The sequence below is a fragment of the Rhamphochromis longiceps genome, linkage group LG13 (assembly GCF_057381845.1).
Source record: "Rhamphochromis longiceps isolate RC_006_pf linkage group LG13, R_longiceps_female_GT1.1, whole genome shotgun sequence".
Lineage (NCBI taxonomy): Eukaryota > Metazoa > Chordata > Actinopteri > Cichliformes > Cichlidae > Rhamphochromis > Rhamphochromis longiceps.
This window is the reverse complement of record NC_140569.1, coordinates 23,045,606-23,072,408: the sequence shown is the minus strand read 5'-3', so window position 1 is coordinate 23,072,408 and position 26,803 is coordinate 23,045,606. Positions and strand designations below refer to the sequence as shown.

The 26,803-nt window shown below is 40.6% G+C and overlaps 1 protein-coding gene across 2 annotated transcripts in view; it reads left to right on the top strand.

Moving 5' to 3' along the window:
* The window catches only part of macrod2 (mono-ADP ribosylhydrolase 2), a 423,775-nt gene that overhangs the window by 366,119 nt on the left and 30,853 nt on the right, over positions 1-26,803 (top strand). For both annotated transcript variants that reach the window (XM_085428548.1, XM_085428549.1), the window contains 5 exons: positions 13,017-13,095; positions 19,580-19,618; positions 21,258-21,317; positions 25,916-25,954; positions 26,383-26,421. In XM_085428548.1, coding sequence (XP_085284674.1) covers positions 13,017-13,095; positions 19,580-19,618; positions 21,258-21,317; positions 25,916-25,954; positions 26,383-26,421 — 256 coding nt within the window. The remainder of the gene's footprint in view (positions 1-13,016; positions 13,096-19,579; positions 19,619-21,257; positions 21,318-25,915; positions 25,955-26,382; positions 26,422-26,803) is intronic.

Genomic DNA, 26,803 nt, shown 5'->3' with positions numbered 1-26,803 from the left:
CTGTTCATCTTTACAGCTCAGATGTTATTTAAAGTTGCAATTATCCACGCGTTATGCATTATTTTTCCCTCCTGGTTCATGCACTGGTTGTTATTTTTCGATCTCGAGATTTATATTGGTCCATGTTTTCCTCTTGATAAAGCATGCAGGATTTCCTTAAGACTGAACCAGCTGGGTCTCTGCCACATGACAGAATGCTCTCCCTCTTTACTCCACAGTCCCATGTGATAGCACTGCATGCTTAGTGACTCTTATTCCATTGATCTAATTAGTCCCTAGACACTTCTTTAACGTTCTGTATTTATCAGAAACAGTAATTAGTAGCTCACCTAGACTGGATATATTACTTTGAGGGCTGTGGATGTCCTTGTTTATTAAAGTATTACCAATAGTGAGGTGGGGGGGGGGCTCGTTCTCATCCCCTGGCATTAGCCACTTGGTGAGTCTGCTCATTCATCATATACCCTTTCTGCAGTATGCTTTCTTCTCCTACTTATCCTTGTTTGTCTTTTTCTAAGTGCACATATAAAGCAATGTTGGATTAGCATAATTAATTACAGCAGCTCACAGAGCCCATGTTACACAGTTGTCGCCAAGTGTCACCCATCTCCTGTGGGTAGTTACTGAAGTATTAGGCTGGAAGACAACTGGCTCTTGCTTTGGTTCTAGTCAAGTTTAAGGAAGATTACAGGAGACAGTGTGGAAAACAGTTTGCTGGGCAACGGGAGGTCATTGATTTTCTAAGCGACAGCTTGACCAAAAAGGACACACTATTGATTAGAGTTTTCCTTGGGATATTTGTAGAAAGCTGGAAGAGACTCAGAAAGCTTTAAAGCACAAGTCTGTATATGTGCTGTATGACTGTCCACACAGACTACCACAACATCTCGCACTAATTTGGTTGCTGTAGAGATTCCCCTTCTACTCTACAGCTCTTTTTCTTCTAATACAAACACCTCTTTTTATTTATACCCCTGAACCTGCCACCTTCAGACGCTGTCTTACAAACACATTTTTTTCCTCTCCTTCTCTTTTTTGCTTCTATTATTTAGCCATAGCATCACATAGCAGCAGGCTCCATGCTGTCTGAACTGAGCGAGGGTCTGTGTGCACAGGTGGCACAGCCTCAGTAAGTAATTATTTACATCTTCTGGCGTGCCATTGCGATCTTACCTAGCCTTATTAACCTAAACACTCTTCTGCACAGCAAACAGTGGATGTACTGCACACATTTGCAGTTGTTGCAGTGAAGGCACTGCGAGTGAAGCAGTCATCATTGCAAACTGTTATAATATATTTAGATATAATATATATAAAATACAAATCTTAATAAGCATCTCTGCCATTGCATTGTTTACAGGTATAGGCCTGTTTTGGGGTATTTAGGTATATCATCATTTTTCTTCTTCAGTTTTTTTTTTAAAATATGTTTCTTCATCAAAATCTGAAAAGTTTGTGGTTGTTTCAAAAGTTAATATTGTTTCATTTCTAAAACAAACTTGACAAAGATTGGCTTCTCACAGCTGCTGTCTAGCTTTTTAGACAGATTTTATTTGAGATATCTTACTCTAGAATTTCACTGTTTTTGTTTGTTTAAGAAATTTTTAATTTAGTGCCTTTGTTTCCATGAACTATCACATTTGATCCTTGAGCCTCAAACTGACAGGACAAAGGCTGCTGCTCGTGGTAAAATCCAGTTTAACCCCCTGCGAAGTCATCATGTCTCTAGAGGTACGACCCTCTAAAGTTACCAATGAAAAAAAAACAAGAACATAACAGCACTGTCTGATATCCCTCTGTCTCGCCCTAATGTGCGTTAGCTTTTTGCTTATTTACCAGTAAACTAATCATTGGATGCCACTGCATTTTTTATGTTTTGTTTTGATCTGGCACCAAGTGACAGGTTGGATTCACATTCAGGAGTTGAGCACAGAGCTTGATTTTTCTCCTCTCCACACTAATTCGACCCACTTTATCAATTTATTATTACTTTTGAAAGTTGTTTTTGTTGTTTGGTGTGTGAAAGGCACAGCCCTGCCTATTCCAGTAACCCTCCATGAACTCTTTGATCAGTCAGGCTTCCAACTTTCTCTGTTGTCTTTTAAACTGTTATTTGCATCCACATTAGTACGTGTTTCTGCACGCTGCATGTACATTATCTGATATGTAAAAGTAAAATTTCTATTATATTTCTAAAACTATTATAATTTTTTTTACTTTTTTATTCTGAAGCACTTTGTGATATTTATCTTAAAAGTTGCTATATGTAGATAAGAGATTACCTACTTACTAACTTTAAGAAAAAAATAAACTAAATCTGCAACCAGTAAACACGTTGTCATACAGTGGTGCAGAAAAGGCTCCTTATTTTTCTTGGGTGTGAGTTTAAGTGTGTTTCTGTTCCCTGAAGTGCACAGGATGCAAATACACATAAGAAAACTGACAGTAATATGGATATATTACTGTCTGTAATATGGATATATGGATATATTACTGTCTGAGAGAAATCATGCAAATCACTGAGAGTAAAGAGTATTACCTCCTCCTCATGATTGTGCTAGTCTATATGCTAGCCTATATATGATGACAAAGATTACTTTTAAGAGACTTTCCTCACTCTGCATTTTGCAGGAGTGTATTCTAAATTTAAGGTCATGAAGAGTTGAACGCGATGTGCTCTCAGTGTTATCGGTGGCTTTTTGAGGTCTTTGGTTTTCTTTTATCTGTAGCTAAGTTGGATTTTAGCTTGACGGCACTCACAGCTGGATGCTTATTACGTTAACACTCAGCCATAAACGCCAGTAAAATCCCAGCCGGATGCAAACTCATTAATTCTTTCACATGTAAGCTGCAGATACTCACATCCAGAGTAAACACAAGCAGGACATAAAGTCAAAAACTAAGAAAAAGCACGTTCAGTGTTTTAGTTATTTGGCTCTCCATCTGCATTTTCAATATATTCAGTCATACGATAGAACTGAGATGTAATCTGCCTTCAGGAATTTATACCAAGACATATTAAATTTCACTGTTAATGCTTAGATAATTTTTTTTAAAATCTCAGATGCTAATGAAATCCAGATATCCAGATGTGCGATGTGCGTGTTGGGGCCAGCTGTAAAGGTAACCACTTTGTCATAATATAACAGCACGTAGCTGAGCCTTTGAGTGACGAGATCTTCTATTACACAGATGTTTGTCATCAAAAAGAAATATTTCAGTGGGTGACACTTATTTACACAAATCTGCATGGCTTACCTCTGCTTTGGTTGATTAACCCGCTATAAACCTCGTGAGCCACTTACATCTACAATATCTAATCAGGCTTCCATCTGTAGAGCAGTCGCCTGCTGTCAGTTACAACACAGAAAGAAGCAAAACTACAAAACTGTATTTTAATCGCTGACTGTGTTTTGTGCTTTCTGTAAAACTCATTTATCTCACGAACAGATGGATCTCCTATCATTGTTGTACTGTTCAACTAAGCTGTGTTAACTACCTTTTAGCATATTATAGTCTGCAGTCAATATTCTCCTACATTTCTTTTATTTATTCACGATTTATGCGTCTTATAATGTTTAACTATAATCTCTATTTTGGTGATTGTCCTAATCTACAAGGCTGCCGCTTTAAATAAACACACTCTCTACCGTTTGCAATAAACGGGACGTTTTAAATTTGCTTAATGCGTCCCCATTTCAGATCTTCATTCCACTTTATAAGTTATGTCAAACACCACCTCTGGTTTCAGGCTTGCTTTCATGTTTGATGTCGCCCACGCAACCATATGGTATTGCTCTCAGGATTTTTTCCCCTTTTTTGTGTTACATTTCTTGCCATTACTCACATCCTGTGTTTTCTTCAGCAGTGTGTAAATCTGTCAGATCCTCTCAGTGGCTATCGCGGTATTTTAACGTGAAAACGGCCCCTTTTAACACAATTCTTTTAAATACTCAGGGTCCCCTTTTTTTGTAATGAAAATCTCTGATAACTATTCCTATGACATCACAGGATGGTTTTTAGAAATATGATGAGAATATTTAAATTCCGAGTTTGTCTCTAAATGGCAGATAGAAGAAAAATAACAGATTTTGAATTTGACATTAAATAATGAAGTATTGAGGATTACTCAGACTGTCTCGCTGTTAAGAACTGGAAGGGGGGAAAAGGGAAAAAAGGGCTTTAATGAATCTTTTCTGTGAGGTTTCAGCCAATTCTAATGCAGAGACTGGATGAAGTAACAAAAGGGAAAAAATATTCATATTTCCGCCTGAAATTTTGGCTTATTATAAACGTAACACAGGGGTAATAGCTTCACTTAGAAGAACGTGTGTGCGAAGCAGCGTACTTTTTAATGCCTGCGCCTCCTGACCTTATGGCATTAAGCGAAGGAAAAAGAAAAAACAGGTGGGTAACACCTCAGAGAAAATTATTAGCATTCCCGTGTAGCAAGAGATAGGAGAGCCCACACGCTGTCTCACTCATCGTCATGCTCAAGTATTGGCTAGTTATATACGAGTAATGCACAGGATGAATGTACAGTCTTCTAGTAGTTGTAGCACAACTCTCTTTCCCTGAAGAAGCATGGATATGTTATTTTCTTTTTCTTTTTTTTAAAGATAAATTTTAGATCACCAGTGTCCTCTGTGCCTCTCCACGGCCTGTTTGTCCTCCATTTACAGTTCATGGCAGCCGGTGTGTAGTTCAGGGAATTCTGCTTTGAGGATCTGTGATTGGATTTCCATTCATCTGGCAGCTTTTGTGTAATACTCGAAGTGGAGAGGACCTGGCTGGATCACACCACATATTTCCTCCAAGGAGAGCCCCTTCAGAACCAGTCAGGCACAGGCAATGCAAACATGCAGCTGAAAAGGAGAAGCCAGACATGCCAAAAAATCATTCAGAGACTCACACTGACTGCTGCAAAATCCTGCGCACTGCAGAGGGATAACATCCAAAGTGATTTATCTGGGAAACAGAGAGATTTTTGTTTTCAGCGGTAAACATCATTGGGTTTAGATTACACCGCAGTTTTCATAAATTTGCCGCTGCGGGACCCAAAAGTATTCACTCTTGTGTGAAACTAGTATCTGACAATAAAGAATAAATAAATAAATAAACCACTGTGTTATGACTACATCAGCCAGCAAGGTCTTATAGGTTCAGGATGTCTATACTCCACTTTCCCTCACAGGAAGCTGAGTTTACACTTATTATTTTTGGTTCTTTTTTTTTCTACTAGCATTGAGTGTATTTATTGTTACCACTAGAGGCAATGTGGGGCATTTTTGGGGGAGTAGTTTCCCAGGCTTACAACCAGTTTTATCAGCAAGTGCAATTGTGGGCATGTGGAAGCATGTTTTCATATAACAGATAATGCATATCAACAACTGATGGGCGATAAAAGCTAGCAACGATAGGGTAGGAAAACAGAAAATGAGCAGAGCGTCAGAAAATTCAAGGTTTCGTGAGGTAGGAAATGCATATGTTTCATCCAGTTGTGGAGACAAACTGTATTTTTGTAAAGAAAAGCTGGTATCATCCCTTCACACAATTTAAAGATGCGTAGAAGAAGACAGCAGCATAAATCAGGTAGTAGATATCTAGTAGTAACATCTCTTAATGAAGCCATGCCTTTTTCAATAAACTGTCTTTGGACTTTTCATAGAATATGTGTTTTTGCTCTACAGACAGCCATTAGTTGCAATGTTGAAAGATGTTACAATAGGAAAGATATTTGAAGTAAAACGCTCAAGAAGCCAAAATAAAGAAGTTAACCACATTACCTTGACTCAAAACAAAAAGAGAAATATTGTGTTTCCTTTTTAGCTACATAAAAAGGTCTGACTTTATGCATCCGTGAGCGTTTGAAGAAGTTATCACAGTACACCTCCTTCCACCTTAACACAGACACACACACCTCATCAGTATAGGTTGTTATAGGCCAGCGGCAGTCCAGAGGTCAGATCATTACCGATGCAGTCATGGATCATAGATACACCTCTTATATTCGTCCTTCCTTTATCATTCCCTCGTGACCTCATCTGCTGTTGCACTTCTCATCTTTAGGATTAGAAAACGAGCCGATCTTTCTCCTTCACACTTATGCTATTCCCTATAGAATCAACACAGGTATTCCATCATTATAATTATTTGACCATTCATATTAACTGGCAAATTTATCAGCGGTGGCTATTGCACCATTAGTCACATTCTTCTTCATTTTGCAGAAGTAAAGCAGCCACTACAGAATATTGCAGCTGTTGTGTTGGATGTTCTTAACATACTGAGGAGTCCATATAGAAGTAAAATGCACCAGATGAACTGTGACTTTTCCCTGACAAAGTCATGTCTTTTTTTTTTTTTTAAATCAGATAGCACAGAGCTTGTGCTGCTGGCAGTGGGAGCTGGCAGGAACGGCTCAAAGCCTGTGAAAGTCAAATGCTGTCTCTTTCAGTCTGAGAGAACAATTTTTGAAAATGTGAGCTACAGTAAAATGCACGATGCCTGAAGCATGCTGTACTTCCAATTTTGGTCTACAGTGCCATGCAGCAATGAAGCCTGAATAATACGGTGGGAACTATTTGTTCAGCTCTAATGTGTAAAATATGTGAGGCACATGCAGCATTTGTTGAATTAACATACAAATTGCTGATATATTATCTTATGGAATTTTCCAAATCTAGCAAGGCAGCGTTTTCTTGTCAAAACGTTTTATATTCTGCACTGCGTACAGCCTTAGAAGCGGCGCAGTGATGTTTTACACTGATGAAATAACCAGGCAGCTTACCAGAATGTTATCACTTCTATTTAGTCACACTGTGCTGAGCACTCATGCATAATTGTGTACATAAGCGTCTATCAAAATCGGAGGTCTGTTTTACAATATTAAGCCAACTCCATTGACGATCCCCTTGCCCTTATCATGATACAGTGGGCATCTAACGCCGACTGGCTTTTGGAAGTAAGAATTTGAGCTCAGCACTTTCTTCCAGGCTTTGGTCGTAACCGTGCCTTCTCAAAGCCCACTGTCAAGCTCGTCCTTTGATGTATGGATGGAGGCATTTTGTTCAAAGGGATAACCTTTTCTGGGCACTTCTTTGAAATGATAATTCACCAGTCTGCTGCAGGTGAAGCCGGAGCTCTCTCGGCAGAGAGGGCAATCAAAGTCAAATGGAGGAGCCACTCACTGCTTTGCCTGCGTAACCAGTGCCAGCGTCTGGCATCTACTGTCAGTCCTGCTCCCAGCTTAATCTCTGCTTTAGATAAACGGAGCAGGCACGGGGGATGTCACAGCGACAAGGAGACTTGAAGTAGCAAAACGTGCAACGGCCCGTTGCGCCATTGTGGTCGCGAAAGACCTAGATGTTTCGGCGTGGTTGTGTGTTTACATAGACGATACATAAACGCCATATGCAAGCTGAGTTTTTCCTTCGCTGCAGGCTCCGCGCATCAGTGGTGAGGGGGACACAGCTGTGTGTAATTACGTCAGTAATAAACCTGGATATGGTCCACCTGCCTCAGAGTGAACCCTCTATCCAATCCAGCACGTTCGACAACAAAGGAGACGAGTGCGCACTGATTATGGCTTTGATGATGCAGCTAGACGGCAGCGTTTTATGGAGATATTTCTGTCTCACGAATAATTCCCTGAAATTATTCAATCAGTATCAAACAATGACATGTGCTAGTAGTGTATGATAACTGACGTAAAAGACCCATATGTCACATATCGTCACATATGTTACATATGTAACGTCAGAGATGAATAAAACCCAAAAAAAACCGAACACAATACAGTACGTATGGTATATACAGTAATATGCTCCTCTGCGCTAATGGATTGGTGACCTGCCAAGGTGTACTTCTACCCAGGGTCCATTCAGTAACAACCCTGAACATGTTTTGAATAAAGGGAATTAATTATTTCTGCTACAAATACTGTATATCAGTCTCTTGTTGCTGTCCATCTGGATGTAAGCTTTCAGGATTCTACATCCGCCAGCGCGCCTGTAACGAGGCGGCATAGGATACACAGACACAGCTCTCCCTTGGGTTCAGGCTTCAGCTGGCGGAGACATGCTAGGGCAACCTGTCCCTATTATTGTTTGTGACAGAACCAAGAAGGAAATGCAAGTAGCAAAAGTGCGTACGTGGATCCTGCATGTCAGATTCTGCTGGCAGTGCCTCCAATGTAATTATGGGCATGGGTGGCCAGCTATGACAGCTTATCTGTTAGCCAGCCAGTAGGTGTCTGCTGCACCTGGTGAGCTGCATGCCACAATGATGAACCACCGATACACAAATTAAAAATCACGTACAGATTTTCATGAAAACACGAGACGTTTGCTAATGGCAATTTCATATCGTCTCATGCTGCTCATGAACACAGCAGCACACGCGTCTGGCACCATGTCACAGAGCTAGCCACTCCCAAATCTTGTTTCTCAGCATTTCATGTGCCACGCTAATGAGTTACAAATGCATGGGGTGAACTCATGGCATTATCATTTTAATTAGTCTCATACATAGACAGTTTGGCTGAGACCTGTTTGTTCACAATTATAATAGAGAGTTATAGGTTTTGAGTTGATTAGGCTAGATGAATAAAGTGTTTTAGAGAGCATTTTAATGAAACAACAGAAAATAGGCATACTTCGTTGTAAAAATCACAACAAATTAATACTAATTCATCAGGAATGAAATACTGAACAACCTTTGTCTCCTTTAAAGTTGAGATTTTGTGAGAAATGTAACTAAAAAGAGACCCAACTAATTTGAAAATACTTTAAACCCGATACTAAATTGAACGTAGTTCAAAGTCATCATGTCAAATTCTAAAATATTAAGATATTATTGGAAAGTGTTAATTAGTGAGAGAATCTATCAAAAGTAAAGGCAGGGAGAGGCCTCGGCAGATAATGGGAAATAGTGGAACAGTTTATAGTTTACAGTAATGTTTTCCCACTTGGGGATTTCATCATATACATAATATTTAAAGATTCTGAGAATCTGGAGAAATATCAGCAATCGCATTTGCAAAGTGAAAGGCCAAAAACAGAATCTCTATGACTGTGTTGAAAACCAATATGCAGGAAATCAATGCCTTGGCAACGCTAAATCCACAAATCATAATTAAAACTTGGCCACGCAGAGAGAGAGAGAGGGAGAAAAAAACAAGTTCCCGAAATATCGCCATCTGCTCTGAGCCCAAGCTTGCTTATTTAAAATGGGCAGAGGTGGAGTCCAACTTTGGGCTCAAGAGTAGAAGAACCATCCAACTTTTAGTTCACAATTCATAAGCCAGGATTTGTAATGCAATTGGGGGGTGCCTAAGAGACTTTGCCAGTCTGTGAATATACGGGTTTTAGAACCATAATAAGTCATAATAAGTCAAAGGAAGTAAACAACATAATTTCAATGATTCAAATATTTTGATTTCTATCCTTTAAATCACTCACTCTCACACTTGGTGATTTTCATCTGTGGGAAGTTTACTAAAATAAGCATTGTGCACTATTTTTAATTAGCCCTGTTTTAAAAGTGTTGTGATTAGGATCTCAACACCTTTAAAACAGTGCTGGAATACATTAAAAGATATCTTAAATTTCACTTTAACTGCTTTTAAATTAAAGAAGGGCCTGTTTTGTTTTAATAAAGCATCCACAAGCTTACTCATGCCTAAGCAAAGACAGAAAACACATCATTTCACATCATCACACATCACAAAACAAATTTCCCACGTGTGGGACTAATAAAGGTTATCTTATCTTATCTTATTTCTCTCAATAACCTTTGCAGCATTTCTGTTAATATGACCGTCCGCACTGTGTACAGCCAGGGGACCTGGTCCTTTTGTGCTCACCCTAACAAAAATCCCTCCAATCAGCGATGAGTAATGAGTGGGCAGGTTATCATGCAGTGATCCCAGCTTTCTAATTAGTCTTCCATTAACTTTTCCAACCTTGGTAACCACAGGGTGCACACTTTACACACACACACATGCACGATTCACATCCTCAAACTGAAATATGGGATCTCCACTCCAAAGTCAAAAATCTACAATTAAGTATTTAATAACAGTTTATTTACTCTGCAGTGTTCATTTAATCCTCACGTTCACCCTGGTTGGCCAGAAATGGCTTTTTTGTAGAACCAATTTTCACCATGTCGTCCTTCCAGAATAACAGCAGTCACATTATGTGTATCATCCCATAAAATGATTTGTGTGTTGTTCCCTGTCCATGTAAAATAATGATTAAAACATCAGGTGCACAGGAGTCTGACTGTTATTCAGGGAAACTGTTAGATGGATCGTTTTCCGATGACTATGCTACAATACCTGTGCACGCAGGTGACACGCTGCCTCTGTTTTTTTAAGGTACAAACTAGTGAAATGTACTTTTTTTTTTAAAGAAAGAGTCACAGATCAGACCTTCTCTGGCTCTTATGAATTCTTTGCAACACTTTGTTTAGATACAGGCTGAATGTCAATGTTCAGCACCGGCATTTTTGGTTTCATTTGGCATCCTGGTCTAGCTGATGTCTGTCAAAGACCATACAATGTATTTCTGATCTGCAGAATAAAAGACGCTGCCTGAGCCTTGTGCAGAATGTGGACGCGGAGCAACAGAAACTAGACAAAAAGATTGACAAGGGAGAGAGAAACAGAGAGTGTATACATGACATGGATACAAAGATTTTCTGTTTTGTTTTTTTGACTTTAGCTCATATTCCCTCAGAGCAGTATTTCCCATTTTATCGCATCTAATAGTGCATACGCATACCCCTGGTATGTGTGTGTCCAAATGCACGCGCACACCAGCCTCTTTGTGCGATGCAAAGCATGAATCCATGATTCATCCTGTTTCACAGTGGGCAGTCGGTTTTAGAATGGAGCGGCACAAAAGAGTGATGGAAATTCCTGGGGAGCTGCTGTCCTGTGGCCTTCCAGCACCCAGTGGTATGCACTATCTTGCCGTATTATTGCTTTTTCTGTTTGTCAGCGAGCCCACGACTTCAAAGGAGGCTTAAAACATTCTTTCATTTTCTGTCAGGGTTGAAGGGTTGAGAGAGTGAGTCTACATTTTATGAACAAAGCCCCCCCAAGACATCTAGCAAAATAAAATGTTACCATCCGAGATGCAGCTCCTAACATTTACTCCAAAGCACTGATCATAAACTATTAATAGATGTATGTCTGTATGAGCACCAGAAGGGTGTCTCTTTGAATTGGATCCTTGTGCTGGGTTAGGTCAGGAATGGGGGTAAAGCTGGTGGGCCCCCTTTATTCCACTGGAACATAAAATCCTGCACGGAGGAGGATGGCGAGCAGATAGCTAGCATTACGGCTGTTGTGTAAAATTGCCATTATTCAGTCAAGCGATTATCTGCTGCCGTGGTGTGTAATGCGTCTCTGTGACCGTGACTGATGCCTGCACATCTAAGACTCTGCTGGAGAAGGGTGAGACTGAAAGAGGTGACCTCTTTCTTCTGAGTTCTATGAATCGTTTTTAGATACACTGTCAAAGTGTGGAAAACACAGTGCCAGTGGATCTGTCTTAAACCCAAAGCAGGCCTCTTCTTTTAGAAGGTGAAAAATTAAACTTATGTAGAGGTAAATAAAACAAAAGTTTATCTTTCTGATGCATTTATACAGATTTATTCAGATTACATGATTATTTGCTAATATTATTAAGTCTTCCAGGCAACCAGACTTCTGTGTAACCTAACATCTATCCATCCTCTCTGTGCTTTAAGGTTGAAACCATTCAGTATTCAGTGTGCTTAGAGTTCCTAAGTGAAAAACATAACAATTATGAATTTAGACTGGGCCAAAAAAACAGCAGAGGAAATAGCAGGTTAATTAATATTTAATATTTGCAACTATAACTTCTTGCCAAGTGAAGTGTAGGAGTCAGTGAGCTCATTCCGCCATTTATCTGCTGTTTGTTTAGTTTATAAAATAGAAAGGAGCCTTCATAACCCCCTGTGCTGAATTTTGTAGACCTTTTTTTCCCACTGGCATACAGTAGAATACATTTGTTTACTTTATCTTAGCAGCAAGTAGAAACCCATGGCAATAACAGAAGACAGTAGGCTGTGGCATCATCAGTCAAGTCACTTTATAGCTCTGGCTTGTTTTAGGCTCTTATGCATCACACAGTTTCAGAGGGTCTGATTGGGGCCAAATTTATTAGCATGGCAAGCATAAAGCCAGATGCATAAAGAACTAACTTCAGTGACAAAAACAACAAGGAAACTTGAAACAGATGGTATCCCCCCCTCCACCCCTGTGGAGCTCTGCTTCCACGTAGAGACAGAAGCACCTGAGACAGAACTGTGGCAAGATGCTTGGAACAACCTACTAAATAACAATGCACTGACACAGTGCAGAAGACCTGCCTGTTTTAAAGGGAAATGGTAGCGGCTCCAGATATTTCAGGGTCTGACTGAAGTTTAATAGCTAATGAAACGATCCTTGTTGTTAGTTTGGGAAGCATTCTCAGAATACTGTTTTTTATGACATCGAAACAGGAAATAATAAGTCAAAATCTTGTTTTATATTAAGCGCTTTTGATTTCACAAAATATGTATCTGTGGCATTTAAATGAGGTTTCAGTACAAAATGTAATTACTCCGTGTTTTTCTTTTCAGCATTTTTAATTATGGCTTTATAATTAATTTGCTACTCCTCTTGTAATTTTCAAGTTTATTCCTTAACTTTTAATGTTGATTTAATGTCCGTTCCCATACAGAGGCTTATGCCCTTATCACACGCCCCATTAAATAATGCCTATTCTGATGTAATGTGCCGTACTATGTGCCAAAAGTTGTCCCAGCTTGTATTGTTTAGATGGTCTTTGGGGTAACTAATTAGATTACCGCATGGCGACCACTATTGTCAGATCTAAATTTGTCCGGTTAGTTTTTCTTCATCAGATTCACAGAGAGCCCTTTCAGCAATGAACATGCTCGTTAATTACTCTTCCGTATCTTTTCTTCTTCCCGTGCAGATCAAACGGGTCATTTTCTGCGTCTTCCTCGAGACTGATTTTGCCATCTACAAGAAGAAAATGTCTGTCATGTTTCAAGGTACGTGTAATCACTCGCATCCTTGCTGGATCATTACATTTCTTCTGCTACCTGACACTTTGTTGTTGAATTGATTAACACGCTGACTTTCTTCAAGTTTTCCAAGTTTTGGACAACCTGTGATGTCACCGCCTAAGTAACTGAACATATGCATACATGTGTTCAGTTAGTTAGGAAGTGACCTTGTGTATCCTTGGAAACATCTGCAGCGAGAATTATCCTGTTCCTGGAAGCAGTAGTGTAAGGACCTGTCAGGTTTGGGTGACACCTTCAAATGCAAACATATTCAGCGCAACCAACCGCGCAGCCTTTGGGGAGATTAGCGGTGAGAATTTATGCCGACAAGGTTGATAAAATAAGTGTCAGGTTCTCTACATATTGCCTCACGATCTACCTGACCTATAATAGCTGTCTAATGGTTCGTGTGCTTGCCGTGAATGAGCGAGCTGATATTTCACGTGATCACTGATAGTTTGATGAGAATTTAATGCCAGATTTGATTGACTGTAATAATAGTACACAACAGCAATTGTCTCCTGAAAAAAGCTAAAATATTCCGGGATGCATAGCAACCGTGACCATCCTCTTGGTTACTGCTCTCCAATTGTGTGTGTGTGTGTGAAATAAACAAACATCCATTATCTTCTACTCCCACTCTCCTTTCTGTCCCTTGCTCAATTCCCTCCCCCCTTTCATGCCATCATCTTTTTTTCCGGGGACCAGGAGCAGTCACCAGCTCTGATGGGGGTTCCACAGAGGATTGAGTTGAATAGCTGGGGAGCTGAAAGAGGCTGGCTGGCTTCACCAGCCTAGCATTACCTTCCATTTACCTCACTTTTCGCTCCTCACCTCCCCAACGGAATACCGGCTCTCAGGCCTTCATCTCGCTGCTCCCAGATGGAGAGTGTTTTGTTCTCCCTGCACTCCCGTCATCTCTCCCGCTCCCCGCCCAGACTCTTCCCTAAAAGATTACATTCCGAAGAGAGACCTTAATTATACTGCCTGCCCCCATGCACCCAGCACCCGTCTCATCATATTAGTGCTTTGAGATGAGAATCTGGAGCTGTTGTTCTCCAGTTATCACTCTCACCATTTAAAAAGTGCTGTGAGTGGATAAATGGCCTGTATCTCCCTGTGATTGGGAACAGGGAAGAAGCAAAATGACAGCTTGTGTGTATGCGTGTGCGCGCCATGTAGGGCATTCAGAAAAGTTTTGAGACTCACATTACTCTGAGCAAAATCTTTAAAAACTATTGTGTACCAAAATGTAATGAGTTGCTAATAAGGGAGGCCGAGGTCAGTCTTTGATTAAATTTGGGGTCATTTCAAAAGGTTACTACAGCACACACCGTGATGCAAGTGCTTTTGACATCAGTGTCTTACCTGTCACGTGTCCTTTGACCCCTGAGGTCAGGGCCACCTTTGCCCATCTTTCCTCTTTGTGGGCAGGAGAGGATAATTGGCTTAATAAGCATGACATTCCCACTCAGGGTCACTGTCTTAGTTAGCCAGACACCTTCACACCGCCCTCACCCACACCTCTTTTCATCTTTCACCTCATCTGTAAGTTGAAAGAATTTAATTCTCTGTCAAAACAAAACTTCTTTCAAGTTTTACCTTAAGGAAGAAAAGAATACTAAAATAATTACTTATGCTGTGAATGTAGACACTCACAGAAGCGACAGGATTCGTGTGTTTTATCCAGCCACGCTGCACTACGTAGATGGCTTCCAACAGTAGTTGAAAGGTGTTCTTTGAAGAAAGAAGTGCTGATTGGTATGATTGCATCATGGTAGGTAATGCATAACCCCATAGTGTGAAAAGACTTGCATTTAGCCTGCGCAGAATGGCAGTAGTGAATCAGAGGCTGTGAATTAGCTCTGCAGGTGTGCTCGAGCACTTTCAGCACGTCTCATCATCCTCTCTGCTAGTGATAGACAGTCAGGTAGATCTTACGGCAACACTGAATGCATCACACAGAGACTTGAGACCATTCTGTCTCCTGCAGCATCCTCTCGCTTTCAATAACCCTCTGTCACGTCTGCACTTCCTGTTCTCCTTACTTATTCTCACACACGTCTCCCTTTATTCCTGTGCTACATGCCCATTTCCTTAACCCTTCACACCCTTCATTCTTCCCCATTACATTGAGGAGAAGCTTCTCCATCACCTCCTTTATTTGCATACTGTTATAGAGCTCTTGTGAATGGTGGCCTTGATCTTTCTGTAATTTGTATGTGTGTGTGTGGTTATGCGAAACTCGGGATCTTCCCCGTGACATCAGTTTCAAGGATGTCTACAGCGGCAAGTACACATACAATGGATTTTTTTTATTTTTTATTGAAGTCTTACTATTCTCATTTTTCACAGTATAGCCGCTTTCCTCATATTCAAGCAATCTGTCAAGTGACAATGACTGGAGCAGGAATGTGTAAACAGGACATTTGCATACAGGAAATTGCTTTATTACAATGTGCATTTCCACAAGCTGTCAGTGTGCGAAAGCCAAAATACAGTTACTCCTTTGCAAAGGGAGGAAACTGAAAAATAGCCTGTGCTGACATGAATACTCAGACACACCTGCATGCAGGCACATAAACTGTGGCACACGTTCACAAAACAGGAAGTGGATTTTTTTAATTTGTTTTTTTAAAGATTAGAACTGCCTGGTATTTGAGCAATGGAGCAGCTGTTTGATGAGTAACGATGGAGTCCTCACAGTCACACAGAGTATTTTATGTAGCTCGTGAAGATCGGCATGCTTTTGGATCTTTTGGAGTCATGAGTTTTCCCCTCTAACATCAACAGTGAATCATGCAAATACACGAACAAGCTAAAGCACACAGCAGCACAAGCTGTTTGTTGTTGGGTTTTTTTAGAAGGCGAAACTATCAAGTATGAACATTAATTGATTAAGTAGCAGAGCTCAATCAATGCAATTAATCATAAAACACGATTCTATTATGTATTCTGATTGGCGTGATTGACCACACGCTTCCCGTGCCACATATTATTTGCGCGTATGGAAGCAGTCAGGCATCTGTAGTTGTAGAGAGTGAAAGCATGTTGAAATTGATTCTGGGTACACTCCTCCACTAATATGATCCGGGTGGCTGCCCACAAGCTGGGCTCCATCTCGTCTTCTCCTCAATCAGCCACACTGCTGACAATATTAACACAGACCACAGGACTGCAGAGGCTGCTGCATTCTCTCCAACTGTTTCACCCACTTTCCAGTTGACATTTATTTACATAGCTTTTTAATACACACTGTATGTTCCTCGCCTCTTAACCCCTAACCCACACACACATGCACACACCCACCCGGCCATCAAATGTCCATAGTAAAAGAACCCCCTCAAACCACACCACTGCTGTTACAGCAGTAAAGCTGTGGTATGCACAGGCTTTTATCACACACATGTAATTTGTTGACGGAGCATATGAAGGGCTACAGGATCCCTGTGAGGGGTGAAAATGAAGTCTGTGTTGGTTTCACGAGGCTATCCCTCAGGGCAGGGAAATGAGGAGACCACGGTGTGTTAGTGATGTTATTGTCAGGGAGCACACTGAGTCTCTCAGTCAGCTTCGGCAGATACGAGGTTCCTGCTTTAGCCCTTCATATTTGAAAAATGTTGGGAAGCCTGTGAATAAATCAGACATGAAAATGGACAAATGTTATGAGCTGCTTATCTGTGTTTTTGGTGTTGGCTGGTCATGGTCACTCGCTGATAATTTAAACGTTCAGAATTGCTCGGTTTAGGGACACTATTTAAATTTAAATATGGCCATATCGTTTCTCACAAGGTATTCCTATTTGTGCGTGAATATGTAACCCTAAAGGAATAGTTCATTCATCGTCTATTAGGAATTTAATGATAGGGTCAATACTTCTTTCCAAGAGTCAGATGAGAGGATCAATAATACTCTCATATCTATTTGTTAAAAAGCTGGAGACAGCTAAGCTTAGCATAGCATAAAACACTGGAAAAGAGCTGAGCTCCATCAAAAGTGGAGAAAAAATACTGAGGACCGTGCAAAAGCCTTGCAGCAATTCTTATTTCTTGTTTATTTTGCTTCCAAATAGCCAGACTGTCTTGTCATTTTTTAAAGTGGTCTTGCACAGTAGTTCTGATAGTCTGTGCATGTTTATCTTTTTCACTCATTTGTACACCACCATTTTCAAAGGAGTGGTTTTTAGTTTGTTAAGCCACTGGACACTGAACCATGAATCATTCAAACATAAAACAGGCACCTAACTTGAGGGATGACTCAGTGTTGTGTCTACAGACAGCTTAACAAAAAAAAACAGTTTTAAATTGTATCTTTGGGCATTTTGTTACTAGAAGCTTCTCACAAAAACGCATCATTTGTTCCAATTTCTTTGGTTGAAGCTATGAAAAATGCCAAAGATAACACAGCCCGACAGACATAAAATATTATTTTTGCACCAACAGGGTGATGCCCGAAGAGCTGTTGACCAAAACACTTGACAGATCTTGATATGGTGTCCAGTGTGTTCTTAAAAAAATCTCAGGTAACTGGACAAAACAAGTATCTGAAAATCACGACCATGGTCGTTCAGCTGATCCATCTACTGTTCACTGAAACCTCATCAGATGTGCTGTTATTGGAAGCGTGGCTTTCAAAAAGCCATTCATAAGAAGGGGAAACATGCAGAAAGGGCTAAGGTATGCTAAATTAAACAAGAACTGGACTCATAATCAGTGGCAACATGTCCGATCCACTGTGCTGACCCCTTTGGATATAAGGGGGGAGTTGCACATTAGATTGTACAGTAAAAACTGTACAATCAGTTTTCCCTATTTTTACCTTATATACTCAATTTCTATATATGTTTGCACACTTCGATAAATCTCTGCACCGACTTCTAGTTTTCCTAGAAAATATAAAGAAATGAGTGGTAGCTCAAAACTTTTGCACAGAACTGTACCTATACATTATTATTGGTCCAGTTCGGGAACATTCCTGGAGTTTCACTGTCACTCCGATTGGATAATTATTTAATTTTGCTACGTGGTTGTAGATTTCTCTTCCCCTGCTTAGAAAGTTTATGCTAAGCTAACCATGTACCAGCTATTGTTTCGCATTTAGCATGCAGACATGAGAGCAGAATCAATCTTGTCATCTATTTCTTAGAGCGTGAATAAGCCTGTGTACTGTCAAACAGCTGATCCTTTCTCATCAGTTATCATATCACGCCATCCTGTTTAAATGTGTATGCGTTTGCGATTTCTTTGGTTTTATGGCCTAGAAAGAAAGCAAGAACCAAAAAAAGGTGTCACACGGGTCGTTCTGGACTAAAACATACTGCACCTTCCCTGTATTGAGCCGTGATCATAGCAGAATCATGTGTGGCCTGATGTTTCCATTCTTGCGCTGTTGTAGTACTGTATCAGTGGACCTTCCTTTGTTTCCCCAAGCAGGGTTAGATTAATGCACTGTACCCTTTTATTCAGTGTTATACAAAAGAAAAGCCTGTCGCTGGATCCACTGGGAGCTCTGATGGTTACACTTCTACAGAACAGATGACAACAGCCTTTCATCAAAGCTAACGCTTGCTTTTGCTTGTTAACCACAGTGCAATCATTTCACAGACTCCTGCACAGCCACACACACACACATAAAAATACACGTGCCCTTACAAATAATGTAATCCATTCATATGAACTGTGCACATGAAAAAGGCAAGTACACATGTACTGTGTATATAGTGGCCTGACACAAGGCATCTAGAGGCATGCTGAGCTGTGCAAGATCTGAGTGTCTATGAGTGCGTATCGTGTGTAGGAGCCGTGAGCAGGCATCCACAGTTCCTCTCTCGCCTCATCTCTCACTCTGCAGTTCCTCCTGAAGCATAAACATCCAAAGCATCCGTCTCATCTCGCACTGTGCAACTCAACTCATCCACCCAGAACACCTCTAGTACACTCAGTCTGTCTCACACAATAGACTTACAGACAAAAGAAGAGAAAATCAAAGGGGGTTTTTTTTGTTTTTTTTTAAAGACGCAGTTGTCCACGCCAGCCTGGAGTCCTTGTATTTTCAGGAAATGGGAGGCTTTATGTCATTTATGCTGAGCCTACCAGCATAGATATAATTGGAAAAGAATGTTTCACGAATGTGACCCCCTCTCCCCAAACATATACCCACATACTCAGTCATTTGGTGTAATAACTCTCGATATCCAAGGCCATCTGGTGGGAAATTGAAGGAGGTTGTTGAGTGTGATGAGGAACAGGAGGTGAAAGAGTTTCAGCGAAAAGCTTTTGGAACACACAAATGTGATCGTATTTCCCCGATTTACAGGGGTGGGTGCAGGTTCGAGTTTCATTGTTTGGTTTCAGCAGTCGGCATCATAACACTGTGATATTCTAATATTATAATCATGTTGCCATGAGTCGGCTCGTGCATTATAAAAGAGCCTGGTTTGACACGCTGTCGTTTTCTCCCCCTCTGCCAGACAATGACATGGAGGTTACAGAGGAGCCGCCGAAGGAAGGTGAGTGACAGAATATTTCATGGTTGCCTTTTCACCTTAACACCTCCATTAAAGCACACAGAGGGTGAGTGAGTGGTGTAGCTTCAGCTTATGACAGTGACTTGCTGGGTTTCGCGAAGCAGACGAAATTGAATGTTTATGCATTTAGCGACAAGTTGAATCCCAGGCCTGACTCATCGCTGTTAAAAATACTTCATGTCAGGTGCATTACATTACAAGAGCTTATATCAAAGCCAATTCCCAACACCATTCTCTTCATCCGGCTTACGGGCACAATGCCTTCAGACCACCTAAAGCGAGCGACAAAGAAGCAGCAGAGCTACATCCCTCCACAGCGTGCACCGGGTGATAGCACAAACACAAACTGTCAGCGCATAATGCTTTTATCAACACACCATCTTGGAACGAAGCCTGAAGGTACCAGATACTGCTTATCAGGATAAACTACTGACATTTGTCTGTGCGCTGATGTCCTGAATAAGCAATGACACAAACTGATGGCCACATAGAAGCGCGTGTGTGCGTTTGAATAGCAGAAACAATAGCCATAATAACATAATAACAATAACAGCAGTTTGGTTGTTACTTGCAGACGTACAGTATAAAATTCAGTTTTATGAGCTGTTTGATAAATGTTTGATACCGCCTGTAGCAATTCTCTCCAAGGTAGAGTGTTGCAAAGCAGTACATGAAGAGCTTTTATTTTATTTTTTTTAATTGTGATCACAGTGGGATTAGCAGTGAGGTTTGCCACATCTAACTGCTCAAACCTCATAGTACATGTGCAGCCATCTGAGCGAAAAGCAATGTTAGTTTTACAGTCTGCAGAAGAAAGTCTTCAGATTACTGTAGATGTAGAAACGAGGGTGCTATCAAAATGTTTTCCTCCAAAAGTCACCCCCATGATCTGCCAATTACACGCATGTGTGTTTTCACTTTGGGTGAACATAAAAGGGCTGTTTTATAAGCGCACTGTAAAATGTGATATTCCAAAGTGAAACAATGTGGCTGAATCGTAAAGGCTTGGTCGAGAGGAACTGTTTTCTTGTCTTGACCAAGTGTGCTGGGTTTTTATTATTGTATTCCTCACCAGCTATTTTATGCTGCATACAGTACCACACTATACTGAAACAACCCCTGATAATTCCTGGCTCTGTTGTATCATCATACTAGCCCTTTCTTGGTCCAGTTTGGCCTTGTTTGATGGGCTTCTGCACTGGTGCCAAAGACTGGCCTTTTATTCTGCTCCATCAGCCAGAGTTTGAATCAGTCAGCCTGGAAGCTATTCAAAGGCTCAAATGACTGCAATTCTCACACGGAATGACGCTTTTGTCCCAGACTGTGGTCTGGAATTGGTGTCAAAGCCTCACATTCTTCCCCTTTTCTCCCACCAGCGTCATTTTTATCAGGCGGGTATAAAACAAAACACAAGAGCCATCATGCTCTCCCACGGGCTTTTGTCGCGTGGTCCACAGAGACAGAACGGCCAAGAATAATCACTGCTTCAAAGAGTCAGCTTTACTCACACCATCTCACTCACCTTGATGCCAGAACGACATGCTCCTTGCTTCCTGGTAGCGTTTTGGGATAAGGATGTGTCTGCTCAACTGAATCACCATTTATTTTTGTTGATTTATAGATAACACAAAACCACCTACCAAAGCAGCAACCGAGGAAGAGAGTGAGGACAACACCAGAGGTAGAGTGCGCTCGTTCTGACTGTGCACGTTTGTTCCGGCTCCTTCTTCTTAACGTGCCAGGGAAACTTTACTGGCAGAGGAAACACTGATATGTGTTTACTTTAAAAACAATTGTTGTGTGTGTATAAAGTAAAGGAGCGTTCTCTTGGTCAGTAATCTCTTGCTCTTCTGATGCCAAGTTCCTCTTTGGGGAAATGAATACAAGATGAAGCTCGGTCTTTTTAAAAGAATGTTTTCTTAGAGGCAAACTTGTTTAAGAAGCCATTATCTGGCTATTCTGCAGTTTCAGCCCCTTTGGATGTGTAATATTGAAACAATTATAGGCTTCTCCGATACGATGGACCAAAGATAATTAGATTCTTACACTGGAGGGTGTTAGTAGGCAATTAAAATCGTACACCATCCATTTGTCTTCAAGCCTTAAGGTTGCAAGGAATTTTTTGAAGATAGCAGTCATGGCTGTTGTCTTTGGGGAAACCGTTCCTCTCACTGATTGTGAGAGGCTGGTCTAGATAGTGCAGTCACTTCAAGGGCGCCACAGCATTCTGTGTTCCTCAACAAAGCACAATAAGTCTTTCTCCCTGCCTCTTCAACATACCTTTGCCATAATCCACAGTAATTCAGTATGATTCACAAATTCAATCATCAGCATTAGAAGGGCATAAGTATTTTGTAATAATCTTTATAAATCCTAATTTATCAGGCCCCGCAGCTTAATAGTAACTAATCCATTCACAAAAGGCCTTGGCACAGCTTTCTAGCATGGGAACAGTCAGTCCTTGACACAACCTCTCTCACAGGGAGGCAATGAAATGATTTTGTGCTGCCTGCACTGTAAAGGTTAGGTCTGGTTCGATGTAGCACATAGGTGGGATTAATCATCGAAAACACTCAAGATTGCACAAAGCAAAGGAAACGCTAAGTGCAAAAACAACCTGTCAGTTACATAAAACAGACATTATAAGGTGCTTGAGAGCCTCGTGCTACTTGTGTGTACCAGAGCAAGCTCTTCTAGCAACTAAAATATGTATTTCACTCTTTCATGCACTATAGTCATTGGTGTAGTGAAGGACCTTTTTGTAAAAAAAAGCATCAACTCTGCAGCAGAGTTGATGAAGTGTGTCTGTCAATATGCCTCTGTGGGATCCATTACTCTTCAGGGAATTCACGCCACAGTCCATGGGTCAGATATGAGGGGCTTTTAGTCACAGTACCGATGAAGGGAAAACATCAAGGTTTTCACCAATGTTTTGCCCTGATAAATACACTGGTTAGTGGACTGAAGGTAATTATAGGATCTCTCCGTCCCACACAGAAGCACTGCTGCATTTACAGCTCTTTTGTCACCTCACAAGCAAAAGGCCTCTTTCGCCTCAGTGGACTCAAGGAAGGAGACAGTTAAAAGCACACAATTAACACATACACCCAGGCCAAAGATAAAAGAGCAAGTAACCTGTGGTAGAACTCACCATTCAAACAACACAGCAGCTTCTGTTTTTGAACACTAGACAGCATCAAAATACAGCTTATTTTAATGCATATATTTCATTTAATTTTCAAAAAGGATATTCCACTACACAGCATAGCATACATGATGCACGATTAAGTCATATTAAAAGAACAACGCAGGTGGCTTTCAAGTTTGATCAACAGCATTTTATCTCTTCTTCAAATGAAGCTCACATGATCCAACGTCATCGGCAAACATCCCTGGGGAGTATTTGAAAGGTGGGGGTCACAGACTGACTCTGTGTGTGTGTGATGAGCTGTGCTGTGATGTAATCCACATGAAACAGAAGCACAGCATGCAGACGCCACAAGCTATAGAAAGAAAAACCAAGAGAGGTAAAAAGGTGGCTGAGACACGGAGGTGAAAGCTGGCACGGAGTTCCAAGCTGGACTCGAACCTCTTTAGAGCACACCTGAGTTGGCAAGCAGCACTACAGTGCCCATTATTTGATATCAGATTGGTATTAGTGAGATTAGTGTGTTACAGGACACAGTAAAATATGGACATTAAGCCAGAAATCAATGCCTGTTTGCCTGGAATGCTTGAGAGTAGTGGGAAAGACCGGGGATAGAGAGGGGGGGATGGTGAGAGATGGCACAAAGTGGACATGCAGATTAATAACGCTACGTGTGGACAGACAGTGAGCCTCTCTGTGGGATGCCATCTAGCTCCGTGGTACCCTATAAAGCATCTCTCACAAACGTGCTTCCTCTTTACTCTGTGCACACATACCTCACGTGCAAAAGGTCTTTGAACGATTGCTATTGCTCATGTTTTTCCTTTTTCCTTTACAAATGTCTCATGAATTTTTCACATTCCCTCATTTTTTATCTTTTTTTCCTGTCCTTTGCTCCACTTTGCTTTAATAAAAGGAATAGTAGAAAGGCCTGGGGGAGGGGGAGGGGGGATTGGAGCCGAGCTAATGGTTGGATGTGAGTGTGTGTGAGTGTGCACGCATTCCAGCTAACTTGTTCCCATTTCCATTTATTCCCGTGTGAGATATTGCTTTTATTTACTAGTAAACATCAACTACAGGTGATGTTTACTTAACAGGCGTGCAAGTAGGGTACAAAAGGAAGGTTGAATATCAGCCTATAAATTGTTTATGTCCTTGTAATACTATAGCCCTGAATGTGATGTAGACATTAATAAATCATTTAAGTGTGTGTGAGACGAACATTTTATTCGGAAAAACATTGCGCTTTTGCTCAGTCAACATAAGTGCAGGCGAGTACCTAAAATTTTTTTGTCACCATGTTTCTTGAAGTGGAATTCATCAGAATATTGACAGTAAAAGTCTCGAGGTGTTGCCCGAACCCTTCTGTGTGAAGTATGTCAGACCCTTATTTACAGTGATGACAGTATTGTATAGCGAGCACTGGGGAGGAAAGCTATGGCAATGCTGCCACCTGGTGTTTCGTATTCATGGATGAGCGATATCCTAAAGGTGTTATTTGGGTTTTTACCTTTTAAAGAGACAGCATTTAAATTGATCTTACCTCAGAGCCTTTAGAAGTCACATCTGCACAATACATTTATTTGTTTTTCCTTCATTTTTGCATGTGGTCTTTTGGTGTGTGTGTGTGTGTGTGTGTGTGTGTGTGTGTGTGTGTGTGTGTGTGTGTGTGTGTGCATTTCATCCACAATCTGTCCCACGTTTTCCTTTATCACAAATTGAATGCAGTTTCATTCAATAAGCCAAATACAAATGATCAAATAACAAAGAGGAAATTACAGTCTGCCTTTTGTCATATCTGATAAATTGTTGTTTGGGACAGATAGATACTTTGGACAGATACAAGGCCCTCGCATAATTTTAAACAAAAAAGGTGACCTCAAGGCTAGCGGAGGATTCATCTTAAGTTGTTTTTCCCCCAATGAAGTATTCTTTTCAGCCCCCTGTCTGTGGCTCTATCTCAAATGCCAGTCATGATTAATAGAAAGGCTCGCCATCTACTGTGTGTCACCAGCATTCTGCATGATGGACAGAGATACTTGAGACAAACATGCAGCACTGGTAGAACTGGCCTTTTTCCCATTTAATGGAGGCTGGCATTTTTATTGTTCTGAGTGCAGGGCAAAATTGCATAGATATGAAAAATGGTTTCTCTCTGCAGCTTGTTAAAAAAGCAATTATAGAAGCTGCACAATAGCCATTGTAAAGCATGTTCTCTTATTGGTGTCATGGCTTTCATTTACTCAATTTATCCCAAATGTCATTGGTTTATGTGCCTGTCTGTGTGTAAGAGTGCAAGAGTGCAAGAAAGCGGTGAGGAGGGTGGGAGTAGTAACAGATAGGATTTTTATTCATATCAAATTCTGCCTTTTGTGCATCCGGTGGACATTTCTATGGAGTTCAGTTTATAGGAGGATGTAACAGGATAAAGGCTGTAATGACTTGAAATTATAGTTTGGTGATGGCAGCACCTGTGTGTAATGTACGAGTAACGTTCTTCAAATATATGTGTAGCATATATATGCTTTTATATAAAAAGCTGTAAGATGATTCATTTTTATTTGTTTATAACCAAAACTGCAAAAATATTTTTATTCAGTCTAGCTGACCAGGGTGAGTTTGGGCAACACTACAACATCGGCATGTTACCTTATGCACGCAACATAAAGTAACATGCCCTGCAAATTTTCAAAGCACTACTGTGGCTTATTACTTCCCCAATGCTACAAATTTAAGAGCCTCTTTCTTATAACAAAGACCCAAAACTGCTGTCTTAAAGCTAGATATGTTAAAGACCTCCTGTGTTAGTCCCCTGTTGTGTTTATTCAAAATATAGAGTAATTAAAATGTTATTAGAAACATCAGTAGCAAGTATCTGTAAACTCAAACATGGACAGAAAATCCCAACAGTATAATGCTGTTTCAGTAATGAAAAATAACTTAAGGTTGGACGTTGCTGCTTTAAAATGCGGCGTCAACACCCTCAAAATAAATCCTTTGCATTAGGAAGATGAAGAGCTAACAGTGATCATTATTATGACTGTTTCCTTTGCTTTTTAAAACGAATGACTGGTATTATTCATACCAATGCCTCTGTTTGGCTGATGATTTTTTTTTCTCTCCCTTTTCAGGTACAGAGGGAGGAGGTGATGAAGATAACGGTGACAATGGTAATGTAGCTCTACGGACCATTAGCGCATGTTCTGAGCCTCTCGGCTCTACCGATGCTTCTTGATGTCATTTGTCATCAAAAATTGAATTTTTTTTCTTTGTTTCAGTACAGTCTTTCCATCCCGTGTGTCACCACTCTAACAAAAAAAAAGTTCTCTTATCACAGAAGCGTGGAACAAAGAAATCCCTCAATTATGTATGGCTTTAGAAGTGACATTCTTTTTCCCTTCGTTTTTGTCACTTAATTTATGCATGTCTTTGTGGATCCATTGCTCTCATACTGTAGAACAAAGGCAAAGCTACAGAAAGAGATGGAAAGAAAAGGCTGTTTGAGGTGATATCGAAAGCCAAGTCTATTCAACTCCAGACGCTGGCGCTAAACCCGTATGTTTTCTCTTTTGAATTTCTCTTGTCTTTCTAAATACAGATGAACCTCAAGATGTGGAGATGGAGAGTCAGAGTCAAGGTAAAGTACAGTTACAAATCAAGGGTCCAACGGTGCAATTACATGTTGTCTGGGTGCAGACTTAAGCTACGTCCGGTATTTTTGAAAATGGAGATTTTCCGTTTTCGTTTTTTTTTTTTTAAAAAATCCCGTCCACACGTAAACGCAAAAACGAAGGAAACCGCTGCTAGGAACATGCCAAAGCAACAGGTGGCGATATTCCTAACCGTGTAGAAATGTTGGCCAATCAGAAGTCTAGAAGCCTGGGTGGGAAAGAGTAAACAAAGATGGCGCATTGAAGCGGAACAGTCTGGAAGGACAGAAACTGTGTCTATATATAAGCATTTAAACACTGCAGAGAGTAGAATTAACAGTAATGGCATTTTGTCTAAGACCGCCATTG